Source organism: Crocuta crocuta, unplaced genomic scaffold (assembly GCF_008692635.1).
Source record: "Crocuta crocuta isolate KB4526 unplaced genomic scaffold, BGI_CrCroc_1.0 scaffold35, whole genome shotgun sequence".
Taxonomy (NCBI): domain Eukaryota; kingdom Metazoa; phylum Chordata; class Mammalia; order Carnivora; family Hyaenidae; genus Crocuta; species Crocuta crocuta.
The window spans coordinates 1,755,411-1,769,917 of record NW_027530625.1 but is presented as its reverse complement, the minus strand read 5'-3'; the positions used below and the strand labels follow the sequence as shown (position 1 = coordinate 1,769,917).

Here is a 14,507-nt window from a genome sequence, read left to right as displayed (position 1 = left end):
GACTGGGACTGGCTTCTCCTCCCTCAAGGGAGAAAGGCCAGGTCCTCAGCCTGGCATTCAAGGCCTCTCCAGACTGTCCCCGCTCCCCTTCAACAATGGACCTTCAGACATGGACATGGACACACACACCCTACCAGAGTCACCTGTGTCACCGCGGGTTGTCGCGTCCTTAAACCAGCAGCCAGCCCTATGCTGGGCCACACGCAGCCTTCAGGAGAAGCCTAGCCCCTTCCCCGTGCTGACTTAATTACAGATTGTTGACATCTGTACAAATACCTGCCTGTTTCGAGTTCGCACGCCGAGGTCCTCTAGCAGATGTGAAGACCCGGGCGCACCTCCCTGTGCTCTGTGCAGCACCTACATTCTCCAGGTGTGAGGGGCTCACCCAGGACGGCCTGGAGGGGGGTGGGGGGGTTTCGGCCGTGCCTCAGGCTCTGGCGGGAGCACCCCGCAGCGCACTGCAAACGTGCTCACCTGGCGGCACCTGGGCTTCCTCCTCTGTTAACCGGCTGGGACGCGGCCCCACCCCCAGGGAGGCTGCAGCACGATGGCCCTTAATGCGTTCCTGGTGAGCGGCCGGGCTGGGCACAGACAAAGCCCACAAACAGGCGAGCTGCAGGTCATCTCCCAGCCAGGGCTCTTCCTGTGCGGTCCTCATGAGACCCTCTCCTTCCCTCTGGGGCGTCAGCTCATCTAGGAACAGTGTGTGCCCTGAGAAACGTCAGGGTGTGGTGGACAAGCCAGGTGGCCGGGTGTGATCTCCCAGGACCTCCACCAGGTCAGCGCTCACAAACCGGATGTGCCGGCTTCAGGAACCGGATGTGCCTGCTGAAGTAGGTTGTCTGGACCACTTATTCCCAAGCGTCTGGCCTGCCGGGATGGGCAGGAGGCGGCCCAGGGAACGCATCTGCACGGTGCTCTGTGCCCCCACTGTGGGGTCCCCAGGGATGCTTGGCTGTGAGGTCCCTGCACCCACTGAGCAGATGTTCCCCGGGGCCCACCCGGTGCCAAGCGTGAGTGCGCTCACAGGACTGCCCGGGTGGCAAGGACAGGAGGCCCATCCTCCCTCCCTGCAGCCCAGGACAAGCCTCCAGGTCCCGGCAGCCCCTCTGGGAGGGCAGACGCGCTTCTCCCCTCAGTGGCTGGGCACCCAGAGAGCTCATCAGGACTCACACCCACTTCCCAGGACGCTGTGGATGTGCCTGGAGAGGAGCTCTAGTCCCTGAGGGCCAGGTGACTACAGGGATGTGGTAGCACCCCCTCCCTCTGTGCCTCAGTTTCCTCATCTGTCAAGTGGAGATACTAAACCTCGTTGGGATGACTTTTTAAAAAGCAAAACATGTTTCAAACATCTTTTGAGCCTTGTCTTCGTTAACTCACGCCTCTGGTGAGGTCAGTAATGGGCAGCCCTGGGAGGATCTGCTGCAGCCCCCGGCCCCCAGTGGATCCTGGGGTTGGTCAGGGCCCAGTTAGAGACAGGGGCCCTCAGGAGACGCTTCCGCCTGCCCCCTTGCCACGCCCCCTGGGACTGGCTGCGTCTGGGGGCCTCCTGAGAAGAGAGAAAGCTGCAGAATCTGGTCCCCAGCACCCAGGCCTGGGCCAGGGCGGTCGGCCGGGGGAAGGGAGAAGGAAGTAAGTTACGCCCTGTGGTCAGGCCAGGGTTTGACAGCCTGGGAAAGCCAGCGTGCCCTGACCGCTGGACCTGCGGGGGCTGCCCCCGATCGGACCGGTTCCCCGGACCCGGAGAGGGTGGCGTGAGGCCCGGCATGGGCCTGGGGCACAGGCTGCCTCCCCGCCCACCCCCGATTCCAGCCTGCGGCCGCCCTGTCACTGCTGCCGAACAAGCAGGGCCTGCTCTCCCAGCCCTACAATTTGTCTTGCAGCTGCTGCCGTTGCTCGGAGCGAGACACTTGCTTGTAGCTTGTGAGCTGTGTATAGGCAAATCTTTCATTTTTCTTTCATTACGCCGGCGTGTACTGTCACTTAATTTTTATGTATGCAATCCTTCCTGACAAATATGATCTGCTGCCTGGTAATTCGTCTGACGCTCATTCTGTTCCGCACTCTAATTACGGCTCCTATTCCTGACACCGAGGCAGCAGCTCTGCCACCGCTGGGTACCGCACCTGTCAGCCTGGCCATGGCATGACTAATGCCCTTTCATGCCAGCCTCGTGTTAGCAAATACAGAGGCGGGGAGGGACCTGCGGGAGGGAGAGGCAGGAGGGGATGGGATTTGCATAAGCCTTGCCAGGGGGTCAGCAGCCTCAGAAGAGGAGGTGGTTGTCAGGGCAACGGGGCTGCCGCCACGGCATCCCCACATAGTAGGTGCGCAGGGATGGTGGATACATAATTCATGCCCATGCGCCGGGTGTGAAGAAGTCCTGACCCCAAGTCCTCTCCGAGTCACAATGCGATGGCAATTAGTCCAATCTCTTGCCCTACCAAATGTGTGCAGGAGACTTAGCTGTTTGCAGACCCTCACTGGCAAGGGGCCCTTTCTCCAATGTCGGGGGGACTTCGGGCCCTGGGTTTAGCTCTGTGCTGTCCTGTGGTGGAGTCCCGGCCTTGGTTCCGAGAGTCTTCCTGGGGGCAGGACTTTGGCGTCCCCTGGACACACAGGCACAGGACCCCAGGAGGGCTCCTCCCACCCACCACTTGGCCCGGTCGCGGCTCGGAGGCCTCGAAAAGAGCCCGGCCTAGCGAGCAGCCTTTTCCCCAGTTCCAATTTCTTCTCATTAATATAATAAGTGCACCAGTCCGAGTCGATACACTCACCCTGTCGGACGAGCCCGTATTTCTGCCCGTTCCTAATGATGTGATCTTAACCGGCTCTGACGAGCGCGCAGTCTCCTCGGTGGAGGGACCGAGAGGAGGGACCTGACTGACAGGGGACAGAGGCAGCGGCTTTAACTCTTCTCTTTGACAGTTGCCCTTGAATGTCTGGCTTTTGAAGCTCTTAAAGCAGAGAGGTAAACAGTCCCAAACTCACCCAAGCACTGACTTTCCTAAGAAAGGGTGTNGCGCTGGAGAAAGAGCCAGCACACCTCCCATGGCCCAGCCCTGCTCTTCTGGAGGAAGTGCGGGCTCCGCAGGAGAGGCAGGTGTTCGAGTCCTGGTTCTGCCGCTATGTGACTCAGGAGGATCCCTCAGGCTCCTGGGTTCCAGATCCCTCGTTCGCACAAAGGAAGGAGCCTACGGACCCTCACAGCTACTGGAGGTGTGAGTAAAGTGTCATAAACGCAGAGGATGTCCTTTTAAACCCCGTCCCCCCCCACATTCAGACACGCTCACGCTCGCATGTGCACACTTACTCCCACACAGACACACGCGCTCACACTCAGACACGTATACACACACTCTCTCACTCTAGGACCAGCTCAGAGCTGCCGATCTCCAGTTCGTGCATTTCGCCTGATTGTGTGCTTCACCCCAAGAGCCTCTAAGCAGTTGGGACCTATATGAATAGTGACAGTTTCCACCAGGAACTTGTGTCTTCCAGAGAGCACCTCGCCGTCACCAGAAGCTGCTGTCTGTACTCACGGCATGCCGCAGGCACTCGGGGAGAGGGTGGGGGACACACAGGCTGGGGCCGCAAACGGGGGCAGAGACCACGGAGAACAGTGGTCTCCAGGGGGACGGGGGGCGGTCAGCCTTCACACGGGTGGGTAAGCCTCTGGGGCGCCTTCTCCGGCAAACGCCACCTCCAGGAGGCAGGGACGGGCTCTGTGGGAGCAGCTCTGGATCCTTCCACCCAGCCCTGGTCAAATGCTGATATGCCCTGCTGTAACGCACAGGGGACCCCGCATCTATGTTCCACTGGGGACTCCTCTGGTTTCTTAAAGCAGAGAGGTCTAATGTTCTAATCAAACAAAAACTGCTCATCCTCCAACATTTCATACCCAGTCACACACCCAGTATATAGATGCTGAACTGGGCATCGCTTCACGGAACCCGAAACCCTCACAGGCCCAGGTGTATCCCTGAGTCCGGCCCTCAGGTGCTCCCCATGGCCCACCAAGCTTGACACTTAGGCACCCCCGCGCACCCCACTCTCTGGCTCACCCGTCCCCCGCTCCTTGCCCCACCAGCTCCCCTTCACCCTTCACATCCAGTTACAATGTCACCTCCTGCTGGGTGAGAACCTGGGAATCTGGACTCTGCAGCTTCAAAACTGCTGTGTAAGAGCCAAAACCTGAAAGAGCCCCAGTGTCCTTCCCCTCCTCCCAGGAGGACTGGACTGAGCAGTCCACCCATGCGCCGGAACACGACACGGCGACGAGAAAGACGGGACGGCCACCCTGTACGACCACAGAGCTGCATCAAACAGGCTCCGCCATCCTTTCCTGGAAGGGGCGTGAGGCAGCGTGAGGTGCAGGGGAGCCCCCTCCAAGGCCTCTCGGTTTACCGCGCTCTGGGTCACTGTGGTGAAGAGGCTAATAGAGATTGGGGCTCGGGTAGGCATTTTCCTGCATTCATGGACCAAAGGCCCCGTGGGGTGAACATTCGCACCACTCACAGGGTCGCCCACACAGGGTCGCCCAGGACCAGCAGCCACTGCCAGGATGTGTGCACGGGCCTCCTTACCTAGGGAGTGGGCTGCAGTGGTCTCAGAGCTGAAGAAGCGGCCCAGGCCAAGGTCACCAAGCTTCACGACGCCCGTGGCCGTGATGAACACGTTGGCAGGCTTGATGTCTACAAAGGAAGGAGAAGGCAGCTGGCATGAGGGTGGGAAGTGGGGGGAGGGGAGGGCAGGACCCACAGCATTGAGCATCTTGCGTGTCCTCGGGAGATCAGAGAATGGGCACGGGTGAGGCCCTGGGCTGGACTCTTGGACTGCCCCGGCAAGATGCTCGACACCCACCTGTCTGGGGAGTACAAAATGGTCCGACTTCCTCACGGATGTCCCCAAAGCATTCTCCCCAGAGCAGGGAACGCTGCCTTCTGGGCCCCAGGGGTGCCCAGCCCCCTGCTGGCTCTGGTGGGCGCATACCTCGGTGCATCACCCGGCGAGAGTGCATGTGCTCCACGGCGCTGCATAGCTGTGCGAAGTACTTCCAAACTGTCCTCTCGGGGATGAGCCGCTTCTGCTTCTTAAAGTACTGCAGTGGGGAAGACAGACAGGCCTGGGTGACGGGCCACAAGGGAGGTGACCATGGGGCAGTGCCCCTGTCCTGTCCCCAGCGCTAGCTGGCACCTGGCACGGGGTGGGTGGTCAGGCTGCCGAACAAACAATACCTCTGGAACAGAGGGTGCGGCGTTCCCGTGTGCTCCAGCCCCGAATGGCCCTCAGTGGCCACCTGTCTGTCCCCACTCAGCACTGACCTCCCTGAGGGTGGAGGCCCAGAGCAAAGGTCCTGGAGGACTTTGCGAAAAGGATGCCCAGACCGCATCTTCAAGGCTTCTCCCAATCACACTTTTTCTAGCATTTTCTAGCCACATGCCCATCTCCTCCCACAGCCTCAAGGGGAAGCTCCTTGCCAGAGTGGACTGCCATGGACTCTCTCTGCCCCCAGCCCCAGCTTAGCCCAGAATGGGGGTATCTGATACTTGGGGGGTAATCCCAGCTGCCCTGCCCCTGGGAACTGGCAAATCTCAGTGCAGCAAGGAAACAGCCGGACATTCTTGAATAGACCACCCACCCCCGCCACAGTCTCAACAGGCATTAATCTACTTCATTGCTTGAAAAAATATATTTAATGCTCCAGAAAACAAAACCAAATCCAAAATACCACCCAAGCTGCACTGAGTGAGCTGTAGGCAACCAAAGGTCCCAGGAGGAGTAAATGGACCAGGTCCTCATCCACATCCCTCCAGGGAGTCTCCTGTGAGTCAGGCCTGGGGGGGAGGGGTGCGGGGGGCAATGACTCACACACACCGCTAACCTGAGTACTGGGTTTTCATTCAGAGGTGTTTTGCTCCAGAACCATCTTTTCCAAAGCACCAGAGGCAAAGCCATGGGCCCATTTGTTCGGGCCGCCGCTCTGGTGCAGGGGAGATAGTGGCCGCCCCAGGACACACTCCTGGCCCAGGGAAGGGTGTGTGCGTGGAAGATGAGACCTGGGCCAAATCTGCGGAGCACCTGCCTGGTGCAGCCACTGTGCTGGGCCCTCGGCAGGGGTGACTGCACCCATCTTACACAGGAGGAAACCAAGGGCCACACAGCAGCTGGTAAGGGGCAGGCACACCTTGACCCCAGCCTCCCACAGCTACACTCTTAACCCTAATTAACTCTGAATGACACCAGTAACCACCAGATGAGGGACTGAGCTCAGAGAGGTTTAGGAACTTGCCCCAGGTCACACAGCTGAAGTGCCAGAGCTGGGACTGGATCTGGGCACCTCCAACAATGGGACAGTCATAGCCAAAAGCCCCTGGCCTGGCAGTAAAGCCCCATGAGGCTCTCCCGAGGCTGTTCTGGGAGAGGGGCCTCATGGTGAGCTGTCCAGGCCCCCAGCACAGACCGCTGGCACAAGACCCCACTACCCTCCAGGCTACCCCAGGTCTCCATAGTGGGCTGGGCTGCAGCGTTATTTACGCTGTGATGTTGGTTAATCCTCATTACAGCTTTTAAGCTCGGCTGCAAATGGTGATTTTCTAAATGTCACGTCCTGTAAGCGCCGTGTGACATTTAGCGGGAAGGCGCAGAGTCTCTGGTGGGTTCTGGGGTGGCGGCAACTCTCAGCTTCACTGTCCGTCATAAATAACGTTGCCCTGTGGCGGTGGTGGCGCTGCTTGGCCTGAGGCTGCGGGCCCTTGGGACGCAGGCCTACTGGCCAGCAGCCTTCAGAGTAGCCCAGTGGGGCGACTATGGTGCAGCCCCAGACTGGGGCCCCAGCAAGGTCCCCAGGTCCCCTCAGTACCCAGAGGCAACCAGAGAGTGGGAAAGGCCACTGAGGGAAACTGAGCCCCCGGCATTGTGAAGAGTGTATTACAGACAGGGAAACTGAGGCATAGGAACCCGCCCCCCGCCCCCGCCAAGGAGGAGGGTCTAGCAGGGGCCTCTCCCGCTTGCTGGGGATAACACCCAGGCAGGGCCCTGACGGGGAAGGGCCGGGTGCTGGAGCAGAGGGAATAGGAACGGGCAGGAGGGAGGGCCCCGTGACCCAGGGAGAGGAGGCACCATGTCAGGTCAGGAGGGCTCCTGAGATGAGGCCTGGAAACCAGGATACTGGCCCCCAGAAACCTAGCGGGTAAGGGACCAACTTGATCTCTGGGCTGGTGTGGACCCCGAGGAGGCCAGGGAGAAGGGGAGGGCAGCTGGGGAGGGGCGCCCCACCCTCCAGGCCAGGCACGAGTTGCTGGACACCCACGTGCCTACCTCCTCTCTTTCACCCAGAAGGAGCCTGCGCCCAGCCCCGCAGCCCCCCGCAGTCCCTCACGTACCCCCAGGATAAAGATGGAAACCGAGCTTTGTGGGGCAGGGGTCTGAGTGGCCCAGTCGCCCACCCCCGTTTGACTCCAGCCCCACTCTGCAGACTGAGACTGCAAGGAGCCCGGGGTCTGCAGGGGCTTCAGGGTGCAGCACCCTGGCCACAGGCCCTTCCTCTGTCTCCCCTCCGCTCCTGTCCACCGACTCCACTCCCACCCCCAACCCCACCTTCTGGGCATCTAGTCTTTCTTCCAGAACACCATGTGGATCATGTCTACTCTCCACCATGAGTCCTGGGAAGCTCCTTGGCTGACCTTGGGGCAAGGCCTCGAATCCTGGGCCCAGACAGTGAGGCCCTGGGTGACCCGACTGCCTCACCTCCTCCTACACCCCCTGCCTCCACCTCACCCAGTGCTTTGTGGACCCTGGACTGCTCATCCCACTGGGCTCTTGCAAGCTGTTCTGTCACCAGACCCCCATCTCAGGTCATCTCCTCCAGGAAGCCTTCTCTGGCTCCCCCAGGTCCTGAACTTGGCTTGCTCACATGGACTTGTGACGCTTTATGGGTCTGCTCTCCTATTAGAAAGCAAGCTCCCTGAGGGCAGCACCCACACCTAGGTCTTGGCACACAGTGGGTGCTGGATGCGTGCGTGTTCAGCAAGAGAATGACACGTGAAGGAGAAACACCGGGTGGGTGGGGGTGGGGGAGAGAAGGAAGAACCAAGACATGATAGAGCACATCTGTTCCCACCAGGGATCTGTGTGGAGATTAACATCCCTGCAAACACATTAATATGTCAACGAAAATATAAAAGCAGGTGATAACAGCTCAAGTAATACCGCTTCCCAACGACACCCGAATTCCTAGGAGCCAGATTTCAGAAGAGCAAGCACTGAGCAATTGCTCAATCCCTAGCGCCTGGTGGGAAAGGCGGGGAATCCATGTCTGGCCCTGTCTGCAAGTGTTGCTGGGAACAAGATGGGGGCTCTGGTGTCGCTGGCCTCACTCAGAAGCAGCCGGACTGGGCTGGGGGAAGGAGGCGGTGGGGACCCAAGGCGGACAGTCTGCAGACTGGTCAAGCCAGCAGGGGAGTGAGGGCCTCCAGAAGCAGGGAGCGGGGCTGAGGGCTTGGGCTCAGGGGTCCCACTGAGAGGCTGTGTAGCCTCAGGCAGGCGACTAAACCTCTCTGAGCTCTACTCTCTGAGGACAGTGTGCACCCAGTGATATGTGTGCTCAGTGTGGTTGTGGCTTACAGTAGGTGCTGCAGCGATGGAGTTGCAATGGCTTCTGAGCCAGACTCTCAGTGGGCCTGATCTTGGGCCTCAGGAGGAGGGGCAGGGGTGGGGCAGAGCAGTGTGGGGGCTGCCACGGGAGGCAGAGCAAGAGCCAGACCTGGCAAGTCACTCAACCTGTCAGAGAGCCCCGGCCTTAGCCACTGCACGGGAGTTGAAGGTGTCCCTCCAGCGCTGGAGGGGCCCCCGGGAAATCATCTGGGTGCTGATGTGTGGAGGGCCCCAGGCTAGGAAACAGAGAGCAGCACCACACAGGCATGGTGCTATCGCCTGCGTTACTGCGTGTCCTTGGTTAAGTCTCTTAGCCTTTCTGGGCTCGGTTTTCCTGTTGGAAAGTTGGGACACACAACACATTTTCGCAGATTCTGTGAGCTGGGGTCTGACCTAACAGAGGGTTCTGTTCCTGTCCCTTCCATGAGGCCACCTATGGGCAGGCTGGGGCAGTGGGGGCAGCCAGAGGCGTGCTTTTTGTCCATGGTTGACCCTCTCCCCCATCCTAGAAAATGGGGATAGAGCCCATGTGGGCACCCTCCGGGCCACGGCTGAGGCCTATGGGGCATGGCAAGGGAGGCTGAGTGGCCCTGGTGGACAGCCTCCACCCGATGCCACAGCAGCAGAGACTCCAGGCTGAGGGGCCGCTAGATCCGGGGCTCCCTGTGTCCGTCCAGCCCCCGGAGCCAGCCTGCCTGCCAGGCTCACTCACCTTGATCATCTGCGAGAGGTCACCAGCATCGGCCAGCTCCAGCACAATGTTCAGCTCGTTGTCCTCAATAAATGAGTCCAGATACTTGATGATGTTGGGATGGTTTAGTTGCTGTCCAAAGAGAGAAAGAGGGGGAGGCAGAACCAATGAGGGCCAGTCTAGCCCAGTGCCTGCCCTGTGCTGGCTCACGGCAGGTCCTCATTAGCAGGGCCCTGGCCTTGCTACAGAGGGGAGTGTCTTGGGGGAAAGCCCTGTACTTGGGAGTCAGGCAGACCTAGGCAACACTGGAAATGCCCTCCGCATCTCTGAGTCTCAGTTTCCCCATCTGTACAATGGGCATAATGTACTGATGAGCAGTAGTGAGCATTAGAGGTGCCGAGACCCCTAACACAATCTAACCTGGTGACTGCCCGGACCTGAGACTCTATGGACACCTGTGGACAGGATCCTCCTCGTCTTCCTCACCACCTGTGACCCTCAACGGTAGGACCAGGCCCCCACCGCCCTATTGCTGTGCTCAGCAGGCCTGTGCTGGCACTCCCATGTGCGCCCATCTCCCTTCTCCCTCCCTCCTCTCAATTTGACACATCTTCGTGAAATCTTGGGGAAAAAAAAACAAAAAACCAACAGTTCCTGGCGTGAGAGCCGCTCTGAGTGCTCTGCTCCAAGCCAAAGCTCTGGCCTGACCACCATGGCCCATGTGCTTCCCAGACAGGACAGCGCCCCACCAGCTGGAAGCCAGCGCCCCCCCCGGCTGAGAGGGGACAGACCTTGGCAACTTTTTATAACTCAAACTGACTGTTTCCACCAAATGATCCCAGAGTCTGGGAAAGCAGAGGGGATGCAAGTATTCTGCCAGGGCTTGGTCGGCCAAGTGAACGGGGGCGGCCGTCAGCAGACAAGCAGAGGCCACTGGAGCACACATTTTCTAGAAGACGTGGAAGTTGCTGTGAGACGGACGTGCACTGTGCTGTGTGCCGACTTACACCTGTCTTTGGATTCTAAAACGAGAGGGACCTTGGTAGACATCACATGGCTCTGCTATCTGCCATTAATTCTTTTCCCAAGGCGGGTCTGGAATCGTGGGCACCCGTCAGTCAGAGCCCCGGGAGCCACAGGTGGCCTCTGTCATTGGCCATGTGTCTGCCCTTCCCTTGACCCCACTCCACCCTGATGCCCACCGCCCGTCCCAGGCCTCAGGACCCCTGCTCTGGGCCCGCCCCTGGGCCTCCCCTCCTTAGCCAGCATATAGTCTTAGCCTCTACATTTAGGCCTATGATCCGTTTCAAATAAATTTTTATGTGCAGTGTGAGGTAGTGGTCAAGGCTCACTTCTGTCCCTTCGGATGGCCAGTTTTCCTAGCACCTGGATTGAGAGTCTTTCCTTCATGCACTGAATTGCTATGGTGGCTGTGTCAAAAATCACCTTTACCTGCATGGCCCTCCGTTAAGGTCCTCCTAATCCTCCTATATGTGCAAACATATGGTGTCTGTCCTTCTCTTAACAGAGGAGCATGGGGGAAGAGAAGGGGAAAAATAGTAGGGGAGAGGGAGGGAGGCAAACCATGAGAGACTCTTGAATGCCGAGAACAAACTGAGGGCTGATGGGTGGAGGGGGGAGGGAAAGGGGGGTGATGGGCATGGAGGAGGGCACTTGTGGGGATGAGCACTGGGTGTTATATGGAAACCAACTTGACAATAAACTATTAAAAAACAAAAAAGAAAAATGAGCAAAAGAAATAAACAGGTAGTGACCAGAATTTTTTAAAAAAATCACCTTTACCCAGATTCTGTTTTGAGGTCTTCCTGGAGCTAACACTGGCCATCACATCAGCTGATACTTTTCATTTACAAAAAAAGTATCAAAGCGAATGGAATGCTGGCACTCAATCAGGTTGAAAATGCTTTAGAGTCATGAATGCACCTTATGAAGTGCTAGCGCTGTTATTATTATAAATGACAGTCCCCTGTTCTTTCAGTTCGCTCTTGGAGCTCACCTCGCCACCTCGCTGCTCCCCTCCCCGGGGAACCATACATCCTCCCAGGGACACCTCCTGGGAGGTCAAGGATCCCTCCCTGATGCCCACCAAGGTCATCAGCAGACTAGGCATCACGGTTTTTCGAATGACTTGGAAAAACTGGAGGGGGTTTGGGTGAGAGTGAAAGCTTCAGTCAAGGGGCGGGTGTTAACNGGGGGAGGGGAGGGGGAGGGGAGGGGGAGGCCTCTCTCCCAGCTCCAGGGCAGGCCTGAGAAGGGCAGGTGATGTGAGGGCTCCCTCGAATACTCCTCTAGGCCACAAAGGCACAGATCAGGTCAAAAAGGGACCCCAGAGGTCAGCTGGGGGGAATCCCCGTGGCCTGGAGAGGGAAGGGACTGACTCCAGAGAACAAAGCCGAGCCCAGAACTTGGTCCAGTGACCGAGGACCACTGTCCACCCAGAATTCCCTTCTCAGCCTGCAGCCCGTTGGGGAGCCCAGGTGTGTCTTAAAGGGGACACACCTGGGCCAAGAATGTAGGAAGTGCTCCAAAGATACAGCACATTAACAAAAGAAAAGATAAAAACCATATGATCCTGTCAATAGATGCAGAAAAAGCATTTGACAAAATACAGCATCCTTCTTAATAAAGACCCTCGAGAAAGTCGAGATGGAAGGAACTTACTTAAACATGATAAAAGCCATCTATGAGAAGCCCTCAGCTAACATCATCCTCAACGGGGAAAAACTGAGAGCTGTCCCCCCCTGAGATCGGGAACACGACAGGGATGTCCACCCTCACCGCTGTTGTTTAACATAGTGCTGGAAGCCCCAGCATCAGCCATCAGACAACAAAAGGAAANCAAGGGATACAGGAGTGCTGATGCATAGGGGCTCATGGACCCCAATGTTCACAGCAGCACTCTCAACAATAGCCAAATCATGGAAAGAGCCTAAGTGTCCATCAACTGATGAATGGATCAAGAAGATGTGGTTTATCTATACCATGGAATACTACATGGCAATGAGAAAGAATGAAATCTGGCCACGTGTAGCAACATGGATGAACTTGAGGGTGTTATGCTGAGCGAAACAAGTCAGGCAGAGAAGGACAGACACCATATGTTTGCATGTATAGGAGGATTAGGAGGAACTTAATGGAGGACCATCGGGGAGAAGAAGGGGAAAAATAGCGGGGGAGAGGGAGGGAGGCAAACCATGAGAGACTCTTGAATGTTGAGAACAAACCGAGGGCTGATGGGGTGGGGGGGAAGGGAAGGGGGGTGATGGGCATGGAGGAGGGCACTTGTGGGCATGAAACTGTTTAAAAAAAAAAAGATGTGAGGGGCGGGGTTTCTCGGTTTGTGAGGGCAGAGGGGTAGCTGCTTTGGCTTCACGTATCTGGGGTTCATGTAAGCAACCCCTCAAGATCCATCTCCAGTGCAGCTCCTCCTGGCAGCGTCGGCCGCCCTCTCGCTGTCTGGTGTCCCCACAATCCACACCCATCTCTCTCTCTCCCACAAGTTGGAGCTGCACCGGGTGGGGCTGTCCCTGAGGCCCCGGGCCAGGCCTGGCTTTCGTGCTGGCTACTGAGGGATGGGCGACGGCCAGAGAGAAGGAAGGCAGAGGTGACAGTAAAGGGCTCAGGTTCCCTCCCTCGAATCTCTGCTGCCGGGGGCTTTGCTCTGTCCCACTTGTGGCCCCGCTGGGACCTGATCCAGCAGTCTGCTCGGATCTGTCTTCCCTGCTGGCTGCATCCTTGTGCCCAGCACTCGGTGCTCCCCCAAACTGTGCTGACTGTATGAACACACCATCTATGCCTGTGTTCTGACAGGGCCTCCCTTCCCGCCCCATGTCTGGGGGGCCTCCGCACTGGGAGGTTTTGGGGTTCGGGTCCTGGCATGAATGACGTGAATAATGTTGCCCAGTGGCCCCTGAGAACTGTGTTTCCCTTTGTTTTGCAGGAAACACCTCGTGCCCTGGCACATCCTGTTGACTTCCTGTGGGCCGACTGGGGAGCTGGATCGGCATTCTGGAGAAGGGCTGGCGGTGAGCAGCACAGGCTGTAACCACAATGACAAGGGCTGCCTGTGACCAAGCACTTACACGCAACAGATATGCTACACTGAGCCCTTCCAACCCATCTTCTGTTATCATCACCCCCTTTTACAGACAACAAAACTGAGGCCCCGAGTGGTCAACAGCTTGCCTACGGTCACACAGCTAGTGCGTGAGGGGTGTGCCCACCTCCAGAGCCATGGTCAATGGCACTCGGCCACACTGCAGCCTGAGGAAGCCCCCGGAATAGGCCCAGGTCGCACCAAGCCTCGCCTGTGACTTCCCTGAAGCCCAGGGACCCGGAACAAGCTGGTTCAGTACGTGTGCAATACAATTCCTTACTCGTGGTGAACGGCACGCGTGCATTCTTGGCCACAGGACAAGAGAGAGGGTGGGTGACCGTCACAGCAGGTCCCCAAGGGCGGGGAAATCAGCCAGAGCCCTGAGATCACAACTGGGTCCCAAAGTTAACTTTTACGTAAAACTTTAAAAAGATTATCTGGAGGGGATTTTTGGACCTGTACTAGTTCGAGTTCAGGACACCTCCCCGTAAGCCTCCCCGGGACCCATCATGGGCAGGGTCACAAATCACTTGGGGCCACACACCCCCTGCTCGCAGCCACTTCAGGGGCTCCCCTGCTGTTCCTGCGTTCGAGTCCCACATCCTGAGTGTGGTGTCCAAGGCTGCCCCCGCCTGGCCCCCCAGCTCCACGCCGCGGGGATCCCCCAGCCTTCCTGAGTCTGGGACGGGATCCTGTACTCCCCGGCCCCTGGGTCAGCCAGCATCACTTCAACAGTCACCCTGGCTGCCCGCTGCCTGCTGCCTGGGAGCGGCTGAGGGTGGGCGGGGACCGGGCCTGAGAGCCCAGGGCAGACCCGGCAGTGTAAACTGCTAACCAGAAATCCCGCAGCAGCCCCCCTTCACCGGAAGGTGCTGAGCAAGCTCTCTGTTTCCTGAAAGGGGAGAACACCGCATGACCACCTACTCTGTGCTCTCTTGTGCCGGGCCTCCCTCAGATACTATTTTATTTAATCTTCTCTAACTGCCTGTATCCCATGAGGCCTATCTCACCACTGAGCAGATGGGCAAACTGAGGCTCCCAGAG

The 14,507-nt window shown here is 58.1% G+C and overlaps 2 protein-coding genes across 9 annotated transcripts in view; one reads left to right on the top strand and one right to left on the bottom strand.

The window, feature by feature from the left end:
• The window catches only part of DENND1A (DENN domain containing 1A), a 917,228-nt gene that overhangs the window by 112,307 nt on the left and 790,414 nt on the right, over positions 1-14,507 (top strand). The window lies entirely within an intron of this gene.
• NEK6 (NIMA related kinase 6) overlaps positions 1-14,507 on the bottom strand; it is an 81,479-nt gene that overhangs the window by 18,637 nt on the left and 48,335 nt on the right. For all 3 annotated transcript variants that reach the window (XM_077768196.1, XM_077768197.1, XM_077768198.1), the window contains exons 5-7: positions 9,368-9,478; positions 4,993-5,101; positions 4,587-4,694 (exon numbers count right to left, since the gene is read on the bottom strand). In XM_077768196.1, the coding sequence (XP_077624322.1) occupies positions 4,587-4,694; positions 4,993-5,101; positions 9,368-9,478 (328 nt within the window). The remainder of the gene's footprint in view (positions 1-4,586; positions 4,695-4,992; positions 5,102-9,367; positions 9,479-14,507) is intronic.